We start from the raw sequence: 14,434 nt of genomic DNA on the forward strand, positions 1-14,434 counted from the left end.
ATGATTATGATGTCTGATAATAATTCCTGCTACCTAGCATGTGGAAATAAAATGCTTCATACAACTGACAAAATTTCAACTGTGTGATAGATATAAGGTGGGGATTTTTAATTTTTTTTTTCCCCTCTTTTTAACACTGGTAGGTTCTCATTACTGGTCCTGCAGACACCCCATACGCAAATGGTTGCTTTGAATTTGATGTCTATTTCCCACAAGACTATCCTAATTCCCCTCCACTTGTGAATCTGGAAACAACTGGAGGCCACAGCGTGAGGTTTAATCCAAACCTCTACAATGATGGCAAGGTAGGTCAGCTGGGATCCTGTGTAAGATGTAACAAGGAAGTGAAACAGATGAAAGTTTTTTCCTCTTGTGATTGAATTATGGATCAGCCACTCCCTCATGTACAGGAGGAAGCTCTTTGGTTAATACTGGTCTTCAGATTGAAATGAAGAGGGATTTGCCAGTTTCAAGTGGGAATTACCCTCTTTCTAAATAGTCTTGGAGATTTTTGAAGATCCAGCCTTTATGAGCTGGATTGGACCAAAAAAGCAAGTACTTTTGACTGAGAAAAGTGTTCTTTTCCACCACTTTTTGCTAAATGAACCAGTCAGAAGTCTGTTTTGGCTAGCTGAAATACCCTTTCCATGAACAAAGTATGTTTTTCCTATCAGCTGCAGCTGAAGGTTTGCTGAGTGCTTTATCTCCATTTTTCTTTGTCTAGTTTTAAGTCTTGGAAAATACTTGCCTCTAAGTTTCTTCTGTTTATTTTGTCTCTTTGTTTTCCCTGTCTTGGATTGTTCCATTTCACAATAAGATTCAAGAACACCATAAACTTCCCTAAAGTTTGGATCAGTCACAAAAGTTAAGGAATAATTCCAATTTCTTGATAGTCTGTGTGACAGAAATCACCTTTTACATGCTTAAGCAGAATGACTGCCTTTAAAACCCACAACTACAAATTTTATAACGGTATTTAAAGCAGAAAGTAGAGAATCAGACAGTTTTTTTTTTTTTTTTTTTTTTGGAGCCACTAGAATCCATAGGTTTCCCGTGAGGAAAAGTAATCTGCCTTGTCTTCTTTGTTTATTAACATGCTGTTCTTGCTTATCCAGATCATTTTTATCTGTTTTCCTTTCGAAGTAGTTTCATAGTCTTAAGCTGTGCCAGGGGAGTTTTAGGTTGCACATTAGGAAGAATTTTTCCACAGAAAGGATGATTAGACATGGGAATGGGCTGCTCAGGGAGTTGGTGGAGGTGTTTAAAGGAGAGACTGGACCTGGCACTCAGTGCCATGGTCTGGTTGCCATGGTGGTGTTCGGTCACAGGTTGGACTCGATCTCTGAGGTCTTTTCCAACCTCATTGGTTCTGTGATAGGAAACAACTTCATCTTTTAGAATGCTGCTGTAAAAAAGTTGGTCAAAAAATTGAATGTAATGTCAACATTCTGTTCTATCCAAACAGAACAATTTTGTCATAATAGTTGCCTGTGGTATTAATAATGTCACCTTTTCAGGTGTGCTTAAGCATACTTAACACATGGCATGGGAGGCCAGAAGAGAAATGGAATCCCCAAACATCAAGTTTTTTGCAGGTGAGCAATTTCTTCTTTCTCTTCATATGTCATTTAGGAGTAGTGAGTTGTCTCTTGCTCCTAAGGATTCCTTTTCTAGAACATTTAAACCAGAATTATCTTCTTCAAATAAGGATAAATAAGACAAAAGTCCAGAAAACGTCCTTGGAGCTCTAGAAAAGGAACACTGCTGAGGAGACAGGTTCTTCAAAGTGCTCTCTCCAATGAGTATTTCCGTTGGACTGGTCTTGAAGAGTGGCTGTTCATGTGTGCAGCTCATTCCTGCACCAACTCTGCTCAGATGATTTCAAATAGTTTCTTCGATTTCTAAAAAGAAAAAAAAAAAGGGGGGGACTGGGAGATGACATCATCTCATAGAATTATCACAAGTTTTTTATGGTGAAGACAAAAGAGGCTCCACATTGTGAGAGATGAGTAAGTGAAGTATATTAGTGCAGACTGTAACCTTCCTCCTCCTAAGTGTACGGGTGAGCTGAATAGAGGAATAAAGATGAAGGGAAGGAAAGTGTAGGTATGCTGTGTTCAATAACAATTAGTGTTACATTAGAGCAGAATTTATTAGGGCATACAGTCCTTACAATTTTCAGCTTTATTTTGCAGACATGCACTGACTCATAAGCAAAGACATTAAGTAAAAGTAAAGCCTGCAATGGCTTCTTTCCTATGGCAGTTACTGAATTTATTCCGAGTTTGGAGTAATTATTATGTAGCACAAGGTGCAATTTCTATTCCAAATCCTAGAAGACTGCACTGCTTCAGCATAATACAATTACTGCCTTCAGCTGAACCAATTTCAGCTTGTTCAGGATTTGGCCTTGGAGAGCAGATTTATCAAGTCTCCTAGACGTTCAAGAATGGTCTATTCCAGTGTGTGGAAGTCAGGCAAGAGAGGCAGAGGGCCAGCATAGGTGAACAAGAACTCTTGCCTCAGCTCAGCTGCAAAAAGAAGCAAGGTGGAAAGAGGGGATGGGCTATTAGTGTGAAATAAAAGGACATTGACCAAACATTAAGGAGAGAAATTAGGGAAGCTAAAGCTCAGATGGCATTGAAGACATTGAGGGTTATAAAGACGAACATGAAAAGCTTTTCCTAACTCTGCTGGCAGCAAGAGAGCACATTTTCCTTAGGCTTTCCAGCTGCTCAGTGGGGCAGGAAACCTATTGACAAGGGCATGGAAAAGGCAGAGGTCATCTCTGCCTCACTCTTAGGGGTAAGATTTGCCTGAGCCATCATTAGGGAGGTCTGTGGGAATGAGGAATCACCCACAGTAGAGGAAACAGTGTTGAAGCTTCTTGGACCCACATGTTGATGGCTCCCTCAGACCCCATGAATCCAGGGGAGCTGAGGGAGCCAACTGATATCACTGCAAAGCCATTAGCTCTCATCTTTGAAAGGCAGAACAATCAAGGGAGCTTCCTGGCAAATCTCACACTCAGCTTCAAGATCAGCAAGAGAGAGGATCACGTTGGGATAGGTATCCAAGACTTCTTCACTGAGTGCAACTCTCCCAGGATCCAACTTCTTAATCAAGAGATGAACTGCAGTTTTGGACTTCAGCTGTAAAACCAGTGTAGCAAGTTGCAAGTATTTAGGAAGTCTTATTTTCACTAAAATCCTTTTTCTTACATTAAAACGTTCGATTTGATTGTTAGAAATCACATGCAGTGTAGAAGTTTATAATTTAAAACTTTTTTTTAGTGTTTCATTTTAAGAATAGTAAGAAAACCATTGGAAAAAGTCCCATCCCCATCATATTGGGAGAAAAATACAACTATTAAATGGAAAACAGCTGTATGACTAAATAGATTGCTTGGAAAGAATTAAGCACTACATGTTTTTTCTGGCTCAGAGATTGAACTATTGTCAGACCACCCAAAATACTTCAGAAATTAATTTTTATTGCCCAGCGAAACTGGAAGATCAGTTTACAGTTTCTCATTCATTACAATTGTAATTCAAAGTATCAACTGCTTATTCAGGCCCAGAAAGTACGATGCTGCAGTGTCAAATTTCTCTACCATAGCTACTTAAAAAAAAAGATAGATATGTAAAATAAAAAATTTTTAAAAAGCAAAAGCCTGTTCTTCCAGACACATGTAAAAGGCACAGAGATCGCCAAAACACCTTTCACACTCAAAGCCTTGGCCCTGAAGTCACTCTACTGTGACTTAGCACATCTGCATTAATATTCTGCCTTTTTTGGTATCTAAGTGTCTGTTTGCTCGATGGAACCTCATTTGTGAGGCACATTCCATATATTTTAATGCGTTTACCTACATTTTAAGGTTTAACACTAAATAACCGTGGCTGCTTCTAGTTGAGTGCAGGGCAGGTACAGGAGCCTGTGATGGTGCACACAGTACCAGCAGCTGCCTGGAGCACTGCCTGAGAAACAGAAAACCTTGTTTAATTTTCCTTCTCAGCCCAACAAGGGATGCTGGTTCACATCTCCCACTGCACAGCTACGTGTCCAATCCATCAGGATAAAGACTTGGCTGCCCTAGACTGCAGCTGTAATGAAAGCACAGCTACTACATGAGGACAAAGTGCCATGGCACCTAAAGGAGTGAGGGTGTGTTCCTGTGAGGTGCTGCTGGGACTGAGGGTAACCTGTGTCATTCAGCTGGCTCTTGGACTGCTGCTTTGATACAAGTTACTGATCGGCGTTGTGTCTGTCTGGACACATCACAAAGAATATGGGAAGCTGAAACACTCCTGTGCTGGCTTTGCTGCAGGAGAAACTCCAGGAGAATGTCACTCTTGAGCACAGAGCACAGCTGTGGTTGTCAGGGCAGTGCCTGTGGAAGAGTCAGAGTTTGAATTGCTGCTGACGTGGCATCTGTCGGATGTAAGTTGTACATTCTCCATCCACCAAGAGAAAGGAAGTGTCTTCCATGTCCAAATTCACAAACTGGGTTGCTAAATTAGGGAATGTTTTAAAGCTCTACGTTGTACCTAGACTGGGAGGAGAGTCAGTTCCAGAAACAGCTGCCCTGACGTGTGGGTATCTTACACCTAAGTATGCCCAGTGCTGGAAATGCCATTCCTATGTCTGTAACGAATCATCAGCTTTTCACTAATTGAGGAAATATAAGTGTTCAAATAACCTTTGTTGAATTCTTTACAGTTCTGGAAGTTCGTGTCACAGAACTGTAATCCCTAAAATTTTTGCTGGTGCATTTGGTCCTAAGTACATATGAAAAACTTCTTACATAAAGAAGAAACTGGTTTCTTCACTTAGTAAAAAAAAACCAAGTTGACAGGGACAAACATTTTAATACTGGAAAAACTAGCAAGCCATCAAATCATGAATATGCTTTACATCTACATTTGGATACCTAAGAGCCCTATGTATCTATTTAATTCTTTGGGTTTTATTAGGAATAGCTGAGTATATAGTTAAATGCCTTGAATTTATGTAAGCATCTATTCCCACGTGTGCTGGATAGTAAAATTGAAAGGAGGAAAATTGTTATTTCCTAATTACTGAATAGTTGGTGCTTTGTTGGTACAGTACTGAAAACACTTTTTCCCTTATCTGAAGAGAAATACTGAGGTTTTGTTTTATTGGCATATGACACAGTATTGTTTGCAAAATCTGAAATGAAAGGGCTAAGAACATTCATTTGAAAGAAAAAATGAGAGACAATGTAGATCAGGATTAATTTCAGTGGTTCACCTGGCTTTTCACCTCCTTTGTTTGTTTTCCATCTAGTTCAGAACTAGAAGAATTAGTAAGCTCTTCCACAGGGAAAAGATCAGAATTGTTGACTAAGAACTTGACACTTTCTTTCACAAAAGGGTGCAATCAGACATTTCTTCCTTTAAATACTTCCTTTTACTTACATCTGTATGTTTGTTTTGCAGGGTTTTAATTTACATTTGTCATTTTCTCAGTGTTTGAGCTAAATCCGCAGTCACAGGAGTCGGTGGTTTTTATGTGTAGTGACAGTTTAGGTTGGAAAGCATGGACGTTCCCTGCTTGCACGTAGCCTGTGTCACAAATGAGAGTACTTTGCTATGGAAGTGGTTTTGCTTGTAAGGTGAGCAGAGCTATGTAAATTTGTAAGAATACTTCAGTAGCACAATTTTAATACTTGGTTTCTTCTCTTAACAGGTGTTAGTGTCTGTCCAGTCCCTAATACTGGTGGCAGAACCATACTTCAATGAACCAGGTTACGAACGATCACGAGGTACTCCGAGCGGTACCCAGAGCTCCAGAGAATATGATGGAAATATCCGACAGGCAACAGTCAAGTGGGCAATGCTTGAACAAATGCGAAATCCATCACCATGTTTTAAGGAGGTAGGTTTTGTGAAAGGCAATTATTTCTCTTTTTGAGCTTTAAGAATAATGCAAATATTTGGTACGATCATGCATGAGATGTCTGTTTTAACCTGGGGCAACTGACTCAAGAGACTGCAGTGAATAAGGACGCACCAAACTTCACAGATTCTTTTCTGGGAAACAGGAATGCGTGCAAAATGGGACTGACCTGAATGGGATCTTGGTGCACAGTTGGATAAAACATGGTTCCATCAGCTCAGCTCACTCTTACTACTGAGCAGTACCTTCTACATTGCCTGTAACACCTGCTGATCAGCCCTACAAAGGGGCACTCTGTGCTCTGTACTCTGCATAAATAACAGGCAGTATTTTTCCAAGGATCATGAATTTGAAGCAAATACTAAGAAACACTTCAGATACACCAAGACAATGCAAATTGGAAAAATACCTTAAAAGAAATTTCACAAAGCATCTGCACTAGAAACCTGTGCCTTTGGAAACAACTGTCTTGATGCTGCTAAAGCAATGCTAACCTTCATGCATTCGTGCTGTCTTAAAAAAAAATTACTGTAATAAATCAAATTGCTTAATTTGTTTACATTCCTGGAAATAGACTAAAACTCACCTGGAGCATCATAGAAGAATTTAGTTATTAGGGACTTCTCTCAGTGTCTGTAGTCCAATTCCTTTCCCAAAGCAGATGAGTTAGATCTCAGGGACTTGGACATACACAGCAAAGAGTTCAAGGAAAAAAGAGCTGAAAAAACACTAAGAGAATCTGTATGAATATTAATGCAAAATGTTTGGTCAAACCTGAGTCATCTCACAGTATTACAGTGAGTATTTCCAGAAAAACACATTTTGCTCTGAACTACTACAGATGTTGCCAGTGTTGAAGTGTGGAACCATCTGGCAGTATCACCTATGCTTTCCATTGTCTGCATAATAAAATGTTGAAAAAGCCTAATTATTTTAGGATTATGCACATTGCTAGGTGTGGCATCTGAGATGTTGGTCTCCCATCCCTTCCTTGATGCCATAAAAAACACCCTTTGGAATACAAAACCTTTTTTCATTAAAATTACTGTGTCTTGTGGAATAGGAAGATACTGACACTTCATCTGCACTACAAGTGTTAGATATTTTTATCCACATGCAGGTGAAAAAGGATGTGCAGTGTAAGTAGGGGTGTTGAATTAATGAAATAAAACCTGGTGGTGGTTCAGAATTACCTCTTAAATGTTCTACTCAATGAGTTAGAAGACCATGATAATGATAATATCCGGACACATAATCCAATAACCTCTGCTAATAGGTCTTTTTCTTCTAGCTAATGTAATGGTTTCACTTTGGCAAAAGGCATTCTCAAATTGCAGTAAGATTAAATTAATTGAATATATAAGAAGCAGTGGGCTCCCTGACAGTAATGCTCCATGTTTCTTCTCACATGTACAGAAATGAAGGATATGCAATATTACTCCATTTGGTAACTGAACCCCAGGTTATTGTTACTGCACTTTCCTTCCAGAGTCTCAGCAATCATGTGCTTACTCTGCAGCTCAGCTTTCACACTGCTGGTATGAAGAAGGCAGCTTTGGAACAATGATTCCATCTGCTGCCCCATCCTAATGGAAATGCATCTCTCAGATTATTTGAGCACTTCTTTGGGAGATTCACTTTTTGTTAAGACCTCTGGGTTTTTTGTAGGGTCATCTTAGAAACCTTAACAGTGATGACCAATTCAGTAACATAAATGCAAAGTCATCCTGAAGACTGAGGTCTAAGAATGGAGATGCTGAGATCTGTTGTCTTCAAAAATCTGAGCTGTCTTGTCTTTTTGTCTTAAATGACGGGTAGGCTCAGGAGACCTAACTGCCAGTCTTTGGGAGTTTTTCCAAGCTCCATTATGGATTTAAGGAATGTATCCGGAATTGAAGTCAATTACACTTTCAATATGCAGTTTCTCTTTAGACAGATAGCTATTTTCTCTAACCTCCAGAGGGAAAAATTATTTTTCCTATTATGTTGCAATATGGCCAAGAACTCTCAGTGCTCAATAAAATTTCTTTGGTTTTATTGTTTCTTTCACCATTCAGAGTTCTAGAAAACTGTTTAAGACAAAGCCAGTACCAAGTAGAGTTTCACAACTTCGTATGAGTGTTGATTGGTTGGATTTTTTAAACTCAAATATGTACTTCAATACCAAAATTACTCCCATCCAAACAGTGGGCAGTTCAGCTACTATGGCCTCAGAATTCCAGTGTTCCCAAAGGTGCTGCCTCTGCTTAGAGCAAAGTGGTTGCATCCCTTCTGAAGCAGCTGCTATGATCCTTCTCTCTGCAGAGGCGCGTAACGTTTCTGTGCTCATGCTGCTGACAGTGTTTCTGCTCATCTGTTTTCTGTTCAGGCAGCCCATGGTCAGTGGCAGGGGAGGATGTGGTGCTTCTGCTTACACTGTGCTTCTCTAGCAAAACAGGGAGGTGACAGAAACAATGAAAGCCTCAGCACTGCATCTGTGCAGCTCTGCTCCTGTGTGAACGTCCGCATGTTGTGCCTGCGTAGGACGTTCAGCTTTGAACTGCAGAATGTGAGCAGCATTCTGCTCTCCCTTTTGCTTTTGCTCTCTGTGTTTCTGGCACTCGCTTACCCTGCAACCAGGTAACACAAGTGACTGCTGAAATGGCAAACAGTGGATTCCTGCAGATTGGAACAGATATCCAGACCAACAAACTGCCCAAAAGAGCATCAGCTGAATTCAGAACAGGTTCCTCAGGGCTTTTTCCACTTGGATTTTGGAAACCTCTGAGGACAGAAATTCCAGTTTTATCTACAACCTGGTTCAATTCTGAAATTACCTTCATAATGATTATTTTTTCTTTATCTTCAGTTAGACCCACAGAGATTTTGAAAATTTGGTATTGTTAAAGTATATGGTTCTTCCATCCCTGTTACATTGGGAATGTTTTCTTTCAGGTCATCCACAAACACTTCTACTTGAAAAGAGTGGAGATCATGGCTCAGTGTGAGGAGTGGATAGCAGACATACAGCAGTACAGCAGTGACAAACGGGTAGGCAGGACTATGTCCCATCATGCAGCAGCTCTGAAGGTGAGACGTTTATAACAAATCTAAGTTTCCCAGTTGTCAAGGGATGAAATGTATGTGCACTCCACTTCCTCAGTATTTGTACTACAAGTTGGATTTTCCTTTAGCACCTGTCCTGCTTATTTTTTCTATGAATATTTGTATAGGATACAGTGACCCCGAGATGAGTTCAGTTGGTTGGAGCATGCTGCTGGTAACACCAGGGCTGTGGGTTTGATCCCCTATGGGCCATTCACTTCAGAGCTGGATTTGATGATCCTTGTGGGTCCCTTCCAACTGAGAATATTCTGTGATAACAGAGAGGTTTTTTTGTTCACTCTAAGATGGGTGGGGGTTAATGATAAAGTCATATTATAGCTAATTCCTTGCCAGAAAACAAGCTCTTAGAGCAGACCAGCAGTTAATAAACTGTGGTCCATTACAATCAGTTTTACCCTGTGTTAACTTTAATCAAGTTCTAACTATTATAAATGTTTTCTGCCTTCCTAACCAAGTATTATCATTTGTGTATTTTGTGAACACACAGACAACAGGTCTATATTGTTCTTAATATTTTTTTCTTCCCCTGAGGTGTAACCCCCGAATTTTTAAAGGCTTTTTTTTTCTATTGCCAGACTTCCCTTCTTTCAGTGTGACTGGTCTTCAAAAAGAAGTTACTGTGATCAGTATACAATCTCTTCATATCTGTCTCTGTGACAGGTCTCATCCTGAATTCTTTATAAACTTGGTTTGACTGTATGACCTACCAAGTCCAAGCCAGTTTCTGCTGTGATCCCCAAACACAGAAATGACTCAACTGCAAGACCAATGGTGTAGCGTTTATAGCGATGCACTTGTTGGCTGCAGTTCTGTTGACCGCCTTTAATTTGTCCCCAGCAGCACTTGCTAATTATTCTGTCACTAAAAGGAAAGTACCAGTCCTTAAATACAGGGGAGAAGTTGATCCAGACATTGAAATAGTACATTTAAGCCTTTTCTACCTACTCCTCTTTTTGCCTTGTAGTGTCTAACCTTGTGAAAAGTATGGTTTTAACTGTGGCCTTCCATGCTGACTTGTTTTTGTATGTCCAGCGTCATACAGCTCAGTTGCGGGAAGAACTTCTAAAACTTCCCTGTCCTGAAGGATTGGATCCAGACACTGATGACGCCACAGAAAAATGCAGTGCCACAACAAGCTCAGAAGAGACCATGTTGCACGACCAGGTTAAACCCAGCAGCAGTAAAGATGTCCCCACTGATTTCAAGTCATGAGTTGCATTGACATGGACTTTGTAGACACAACGGCTTTGAAGCACAAGCCAAATATGTCAATATTTGTATGTAAGAAGTTAATTATGTAATAGGTAATGAAATTGAAACTATACTATGCCCTTAAGGATATACAGTTTAATTAAAAATGATCTTTTATTTACCTGTACAAGAGTGTAAACTTTTTTGTGCTTTTATTTTTCAATTGTGAGAACCACTGATTGGTATGTTTAAAAAGTTATGTATACAAAAAATGGATAAATCACTGATATATAAGGGAAACTACCTTAGGAAAGAATGTTTACTGAATGTTTATTATTTTTTTTTTACTTGTAGAGTGAGGGCGGTTGTAACAAAGAATATATATTGGTCATTCTTACAGCTACTATTTAAAGTCAGAAAATTTTCACTGAATTTGATAGATTTTACGTTTGGCCATATATTCATGCTCATATTTGATTCTAAAGAAAACCTCCTGTATACTTCAATAAACGTTAAATGGACATGATCCCTCTTTTATGATTTACTGGTACATTTTTTAAATAAACTGCCATAAAATACGTTCTAGCTGAAGACTTGCACTTGTATGACTGAATTCATTACAGTCAACATATTTAATTTTATGCTTGCTAAATCTAACATGCAGATGAAATAAATGCACATGGTTTTTACCTCATGCCAAAATTTGGACTTCTGAATTAGTTGAGTTTTTTTGGCTATTTTATGTAAACTTACAGTATTCTAAATTTCTTAAGGGCTATTCTGGAACAAAGTCTTCACTGTATTGAAATGTCTGATTTTTACGTACTCAGCTGTACTCTCACGTACTGACACACCACACAGGACTCTGATGTTCTGTATAGAACTGTGTAGACTTATTTCCAGTTTTATACTTGCAGCCACAGATCCCTAACTAAAAGGGTAAGGAGTTCACTTGATTTAATAATCAAGTCTCACTTTTAACATAACATGCATTGCTATCATTGTTATTCATTTTTGAGCAGTCCTTGAAGGACTAAACAGTTAATACTGGTATTACCTCAGACTAATGATCTGTTGTATGATAAATACTATAAATCAGGCAAAACCGAAAGGTTTTTTTGTTTTCTATTTGTTCTTTGTTTATAAGTATCACTCTGGAATTTTTTCACTTTTTGTTTTACAATGTATTATTTCTAATCATTAAAAATGGCACCAACTGAGGTTGTGTTCTTATGCTGATGGTTAACAGTTAGTTCTGGTAGTCCTGAGCGAAGAACAGTTTTTGTGTTCTACTGATCTGTTGTGTTAATCCAAGGCCTGTTCTGATTGTACATGCCTCTCAAAATACCAACTTGGCTACATCTGTGTAACTTCAGGGGTCCTTAGTCAAAGAGCAAAACAAGCAGCCCTGTGCCAGAACTGCTGGTAAATACATGAAACAAAGAGCTTATGCCACATAGTCCAAGTGTTAGAACTTCATCAGTGTTGAAACAGAACTGCTTTTTTCCAGATGGGTATTTACTTACCTTCTGTTACTGTACAAAATGACTGTGATACTCCTGTAAAGGTTCCAAAAGCAAAATTACCCACTGACTTCCAATTTATATTTGTTAGGAGTTTCCATTAGAGCTCTTCATTTATTGCTTGAACTGTCTACCTACAGGAGCACAGTCTTTTTATAAAATCCTGGCACGTGTACCAAAACCAAATGTATTGACTCTGAAGACCCTCATTAAGCGTGAAGACTTTTTTCTTTACCATTAAAACACAAGACTGAAACAAAAAGTACCCATCTTGCATTGATTTGACATTGATTTGACATGAGGAAGGTGGTTAACATGATTGTACCTTTATCTCTGGTGTGTATTTACGGTTTCATAGCAATGCTAATGTGAAGTCACTGCTGCTTAATTAAGCAGATGTAAACAGCTGCATGGGATATTAAACTTTAATTTGCATCTACATACCAATTATCCTTTTTTTGCTCTAACATGAGCTAGAATGGTATTGTACCAAATTAATGCAGAGATTCAATCCTTAATTTGCAACTGTGTTACAGTCTAGTAAGTAAACTGTGAACTTGGCAACAAATACAAAATACACATTTTCAGGTTTTTAAATACACAAGGTAGCTATGCTACTTGGCAGTAACATCACAGTAAATCCTATGAGGTAGTAGACTCATTTTTACCATTTCATGAAAGTGAATAGAAACCTGTGCAGATGGCAGTTTCTAACCATCCATTTAAGTCCTGTGTTTTTAACTGTTAAGCTGATTTTGTAGAAAATGTTTTAAAAATCAACAGAAGTTATTTTCAAAAGTGCAAAGGGCAGCAAGGTGCTAGTTAGATCATTATGGAATTTTACTCCATGTTTTTTGGTGCTGCCTTTGGCCCAGGATTGACTGTTGACACTACAGTTGTGCAGTGTAGTGTGGGATGTTACCAGCCATTGGAATTGCTGTAGCCACTCTGCCAGAGTAGGAGTGCACCACAGAGTAATAAGGCAGGAGTGTTTCCTGGTGCTTCACAGACAACACTGCCAAGCTTTTCTGACTGGTGCAACTGCAGTGTCTACAGAAGAGGAAACAGCCTGGCAATCGAGGAGACCTTGTGCTCCATGAGAGCAAAGCCCTTGTTCCACTGATTGCTGCACATGAACAACTGTTCTGTTCTGCAGCACTCTCCATGTACAGACAGGAATGATGGTACCGCTGAAGGATTTGATGGTTTCCTCCGGAATTTCCTCCCAGTAAAAGATGTGTATAAATGTACAGATTAATGGTCCTCTGTAATTCTACCACTCCCATACAGGAAAAAAACAAATATGACAATCTAGAAAAAAAAGAAAAAATAAAACAAGAAAATCTGAAACATGAGAAAGCTGTAAACATCTTCCAAGTTTCACTCCAGTAGTTACATGTTGAATGTTTAGGTAAAAGCAGAATAAAATATGTGTGACTATAGACCGACTGGATCTGCAGTGACCTGTGTGGATGTGTTGGTTGGGCTTTATTACTGTTTTTCTTCTGTAAATCTTTATATAAGCTCAAGGTAGATACTGTGCACCTCTGCCAGCCAGGTGAGGAGCCTCTACTGCAGCCACAGGTAAAATCATGCTGACACAGGTAAGGCACTGGGCTGCTGATCGCTGCTAGAGAGCTTCAGTGTGCATGTGCTGTGCTTGGATGGTTTGTTTAGCAGCAGTGGAGTGCCTGTTCTTTGCTTGGAAAACAAAAAAAAAAAAAAGGAGAAAGCTCCCATGTAATACAGGAAATGTATTATACTGCTTTTGATGGCTCTATCAAATAGGGCATTCAGTTTCTGGCAGGATCATGTTGCTAAGAAAACATTACTACAAAGTGGTCTTTTTTTTCCAGCCATGTCATCCATTACTTTTCTTCTCCAAAATGTTTCTGGTGGCACTTTAAGAAATGTTCTGTTTTACATCTTGAGGAAAACAACTTGATAAGCAAACAGCCATATTACTGATTTATTTAGTATACCCATAAGTACCTGAACACAAACCCAGCTGACCTACATTTAAGCCAAGAATACATTATGTTATTCTGATCCCTGTGAAGGAGAATTATTTAGGCTTAGACTTAGTTGGAGTTCCTCAGGCATGTCTTCATTTTATAACTCCATGCTGCCTTTTTATTCGTGTGATTTAAAAGGGTTTCCTTTTTTATTTCTTCAGAAACCAGTCACCACCACCAAGTGGACTCACCTCTTTGGAATGTCAGCTCTCTGTACAGAAAACAGAAATTAAAAGCATTTTTCAAAGTAAAGGAGACAGATTTTTATCTGTCTTGCCATACAAGTACAAGGTGCAGAAGGTATTTCAGATCTGTTTCTCAGGTTTTTTTACCACCACACATACATATCTATCTATGTATAAATGCATCTGGTCTGGCAGTTACTTGTCTTGAAAAAGTTTCCTGAGCTTTATTTTCCCTCTCCTTTTCCAAAGATAGTGACAGCATCAGTAGGAACAACTGAGCATTTATATCACAGCAATGAGCATTCTGAAATACACTGGGCTGAGTGGAGGTAAAAGTAAGCTCCACAATTACTAAAATGAATCACAGGTAAAAACATTTTAATTCTCCAGAAATTTGGTTGTTGCCATTGTTTTATTCTCCTAAACCATGAATGCAGAAAATACATTATCTAGCCATTGAGTTACTCTAGCAGAGCTCCCAAATAATCTCACC

The 14,434-nt window shown here is 38.9% G+C and overlaps 1 protein-coding gene across 7 annotated transcripts in view; it reads left to right on the top strand.

The window, feature by feature from the left end:
- The window catches only part of BIRC6 (baculoviral IAP repeat containing 6), a 173,613-nt gene extending 162,175 nt beyond the window's left edge, over positions 1-11,438 (top strand). For 6 of the 7 annotated variants that reach the window (XM_082302472.1, XM_082302476.1, XM_082302478.1 and 3 more), the window contains 5 exons: positions 144-305; positions 1,518-1,595; positions 5,713-5,901; positions 8,857-8,991; positions 10,060-11,438. In XM_082302472.1, coding sequence (XP_082158598.1) covers positions 144-305; positions 1,518-1,595; positions 5,713-5,901; positions 8,857-8,991; positions 10,060-10,239 — 744 coding nt within the window. In that variant the 3' untranslated portion in view covers positions 10,240-11,438. The remainder of the gene's footprint in view (positions 1-143; positions 306-1,517; positions 1,596-5,712; positions 5,902-8,856; positions 8,992-10,059) is intronic. The other variant, XM_082302475.1, reaches the window with a different exon arrangement.
- Positions 11,439-14,434: the final 2,996 nt, after the last annotated feature.

Source organism: Coloeus monedula, assembly GCF_965178545.1.
Source record: "Coloeus monedula genome assembly, chromosome: 2".
Taxonomy (NCBI): domain Eukaryota; kingdom Metazoa; phylum Chordata; class Aves; order Passeriformes; family Corvidae; genus Coloeus; species Coloeus monedula.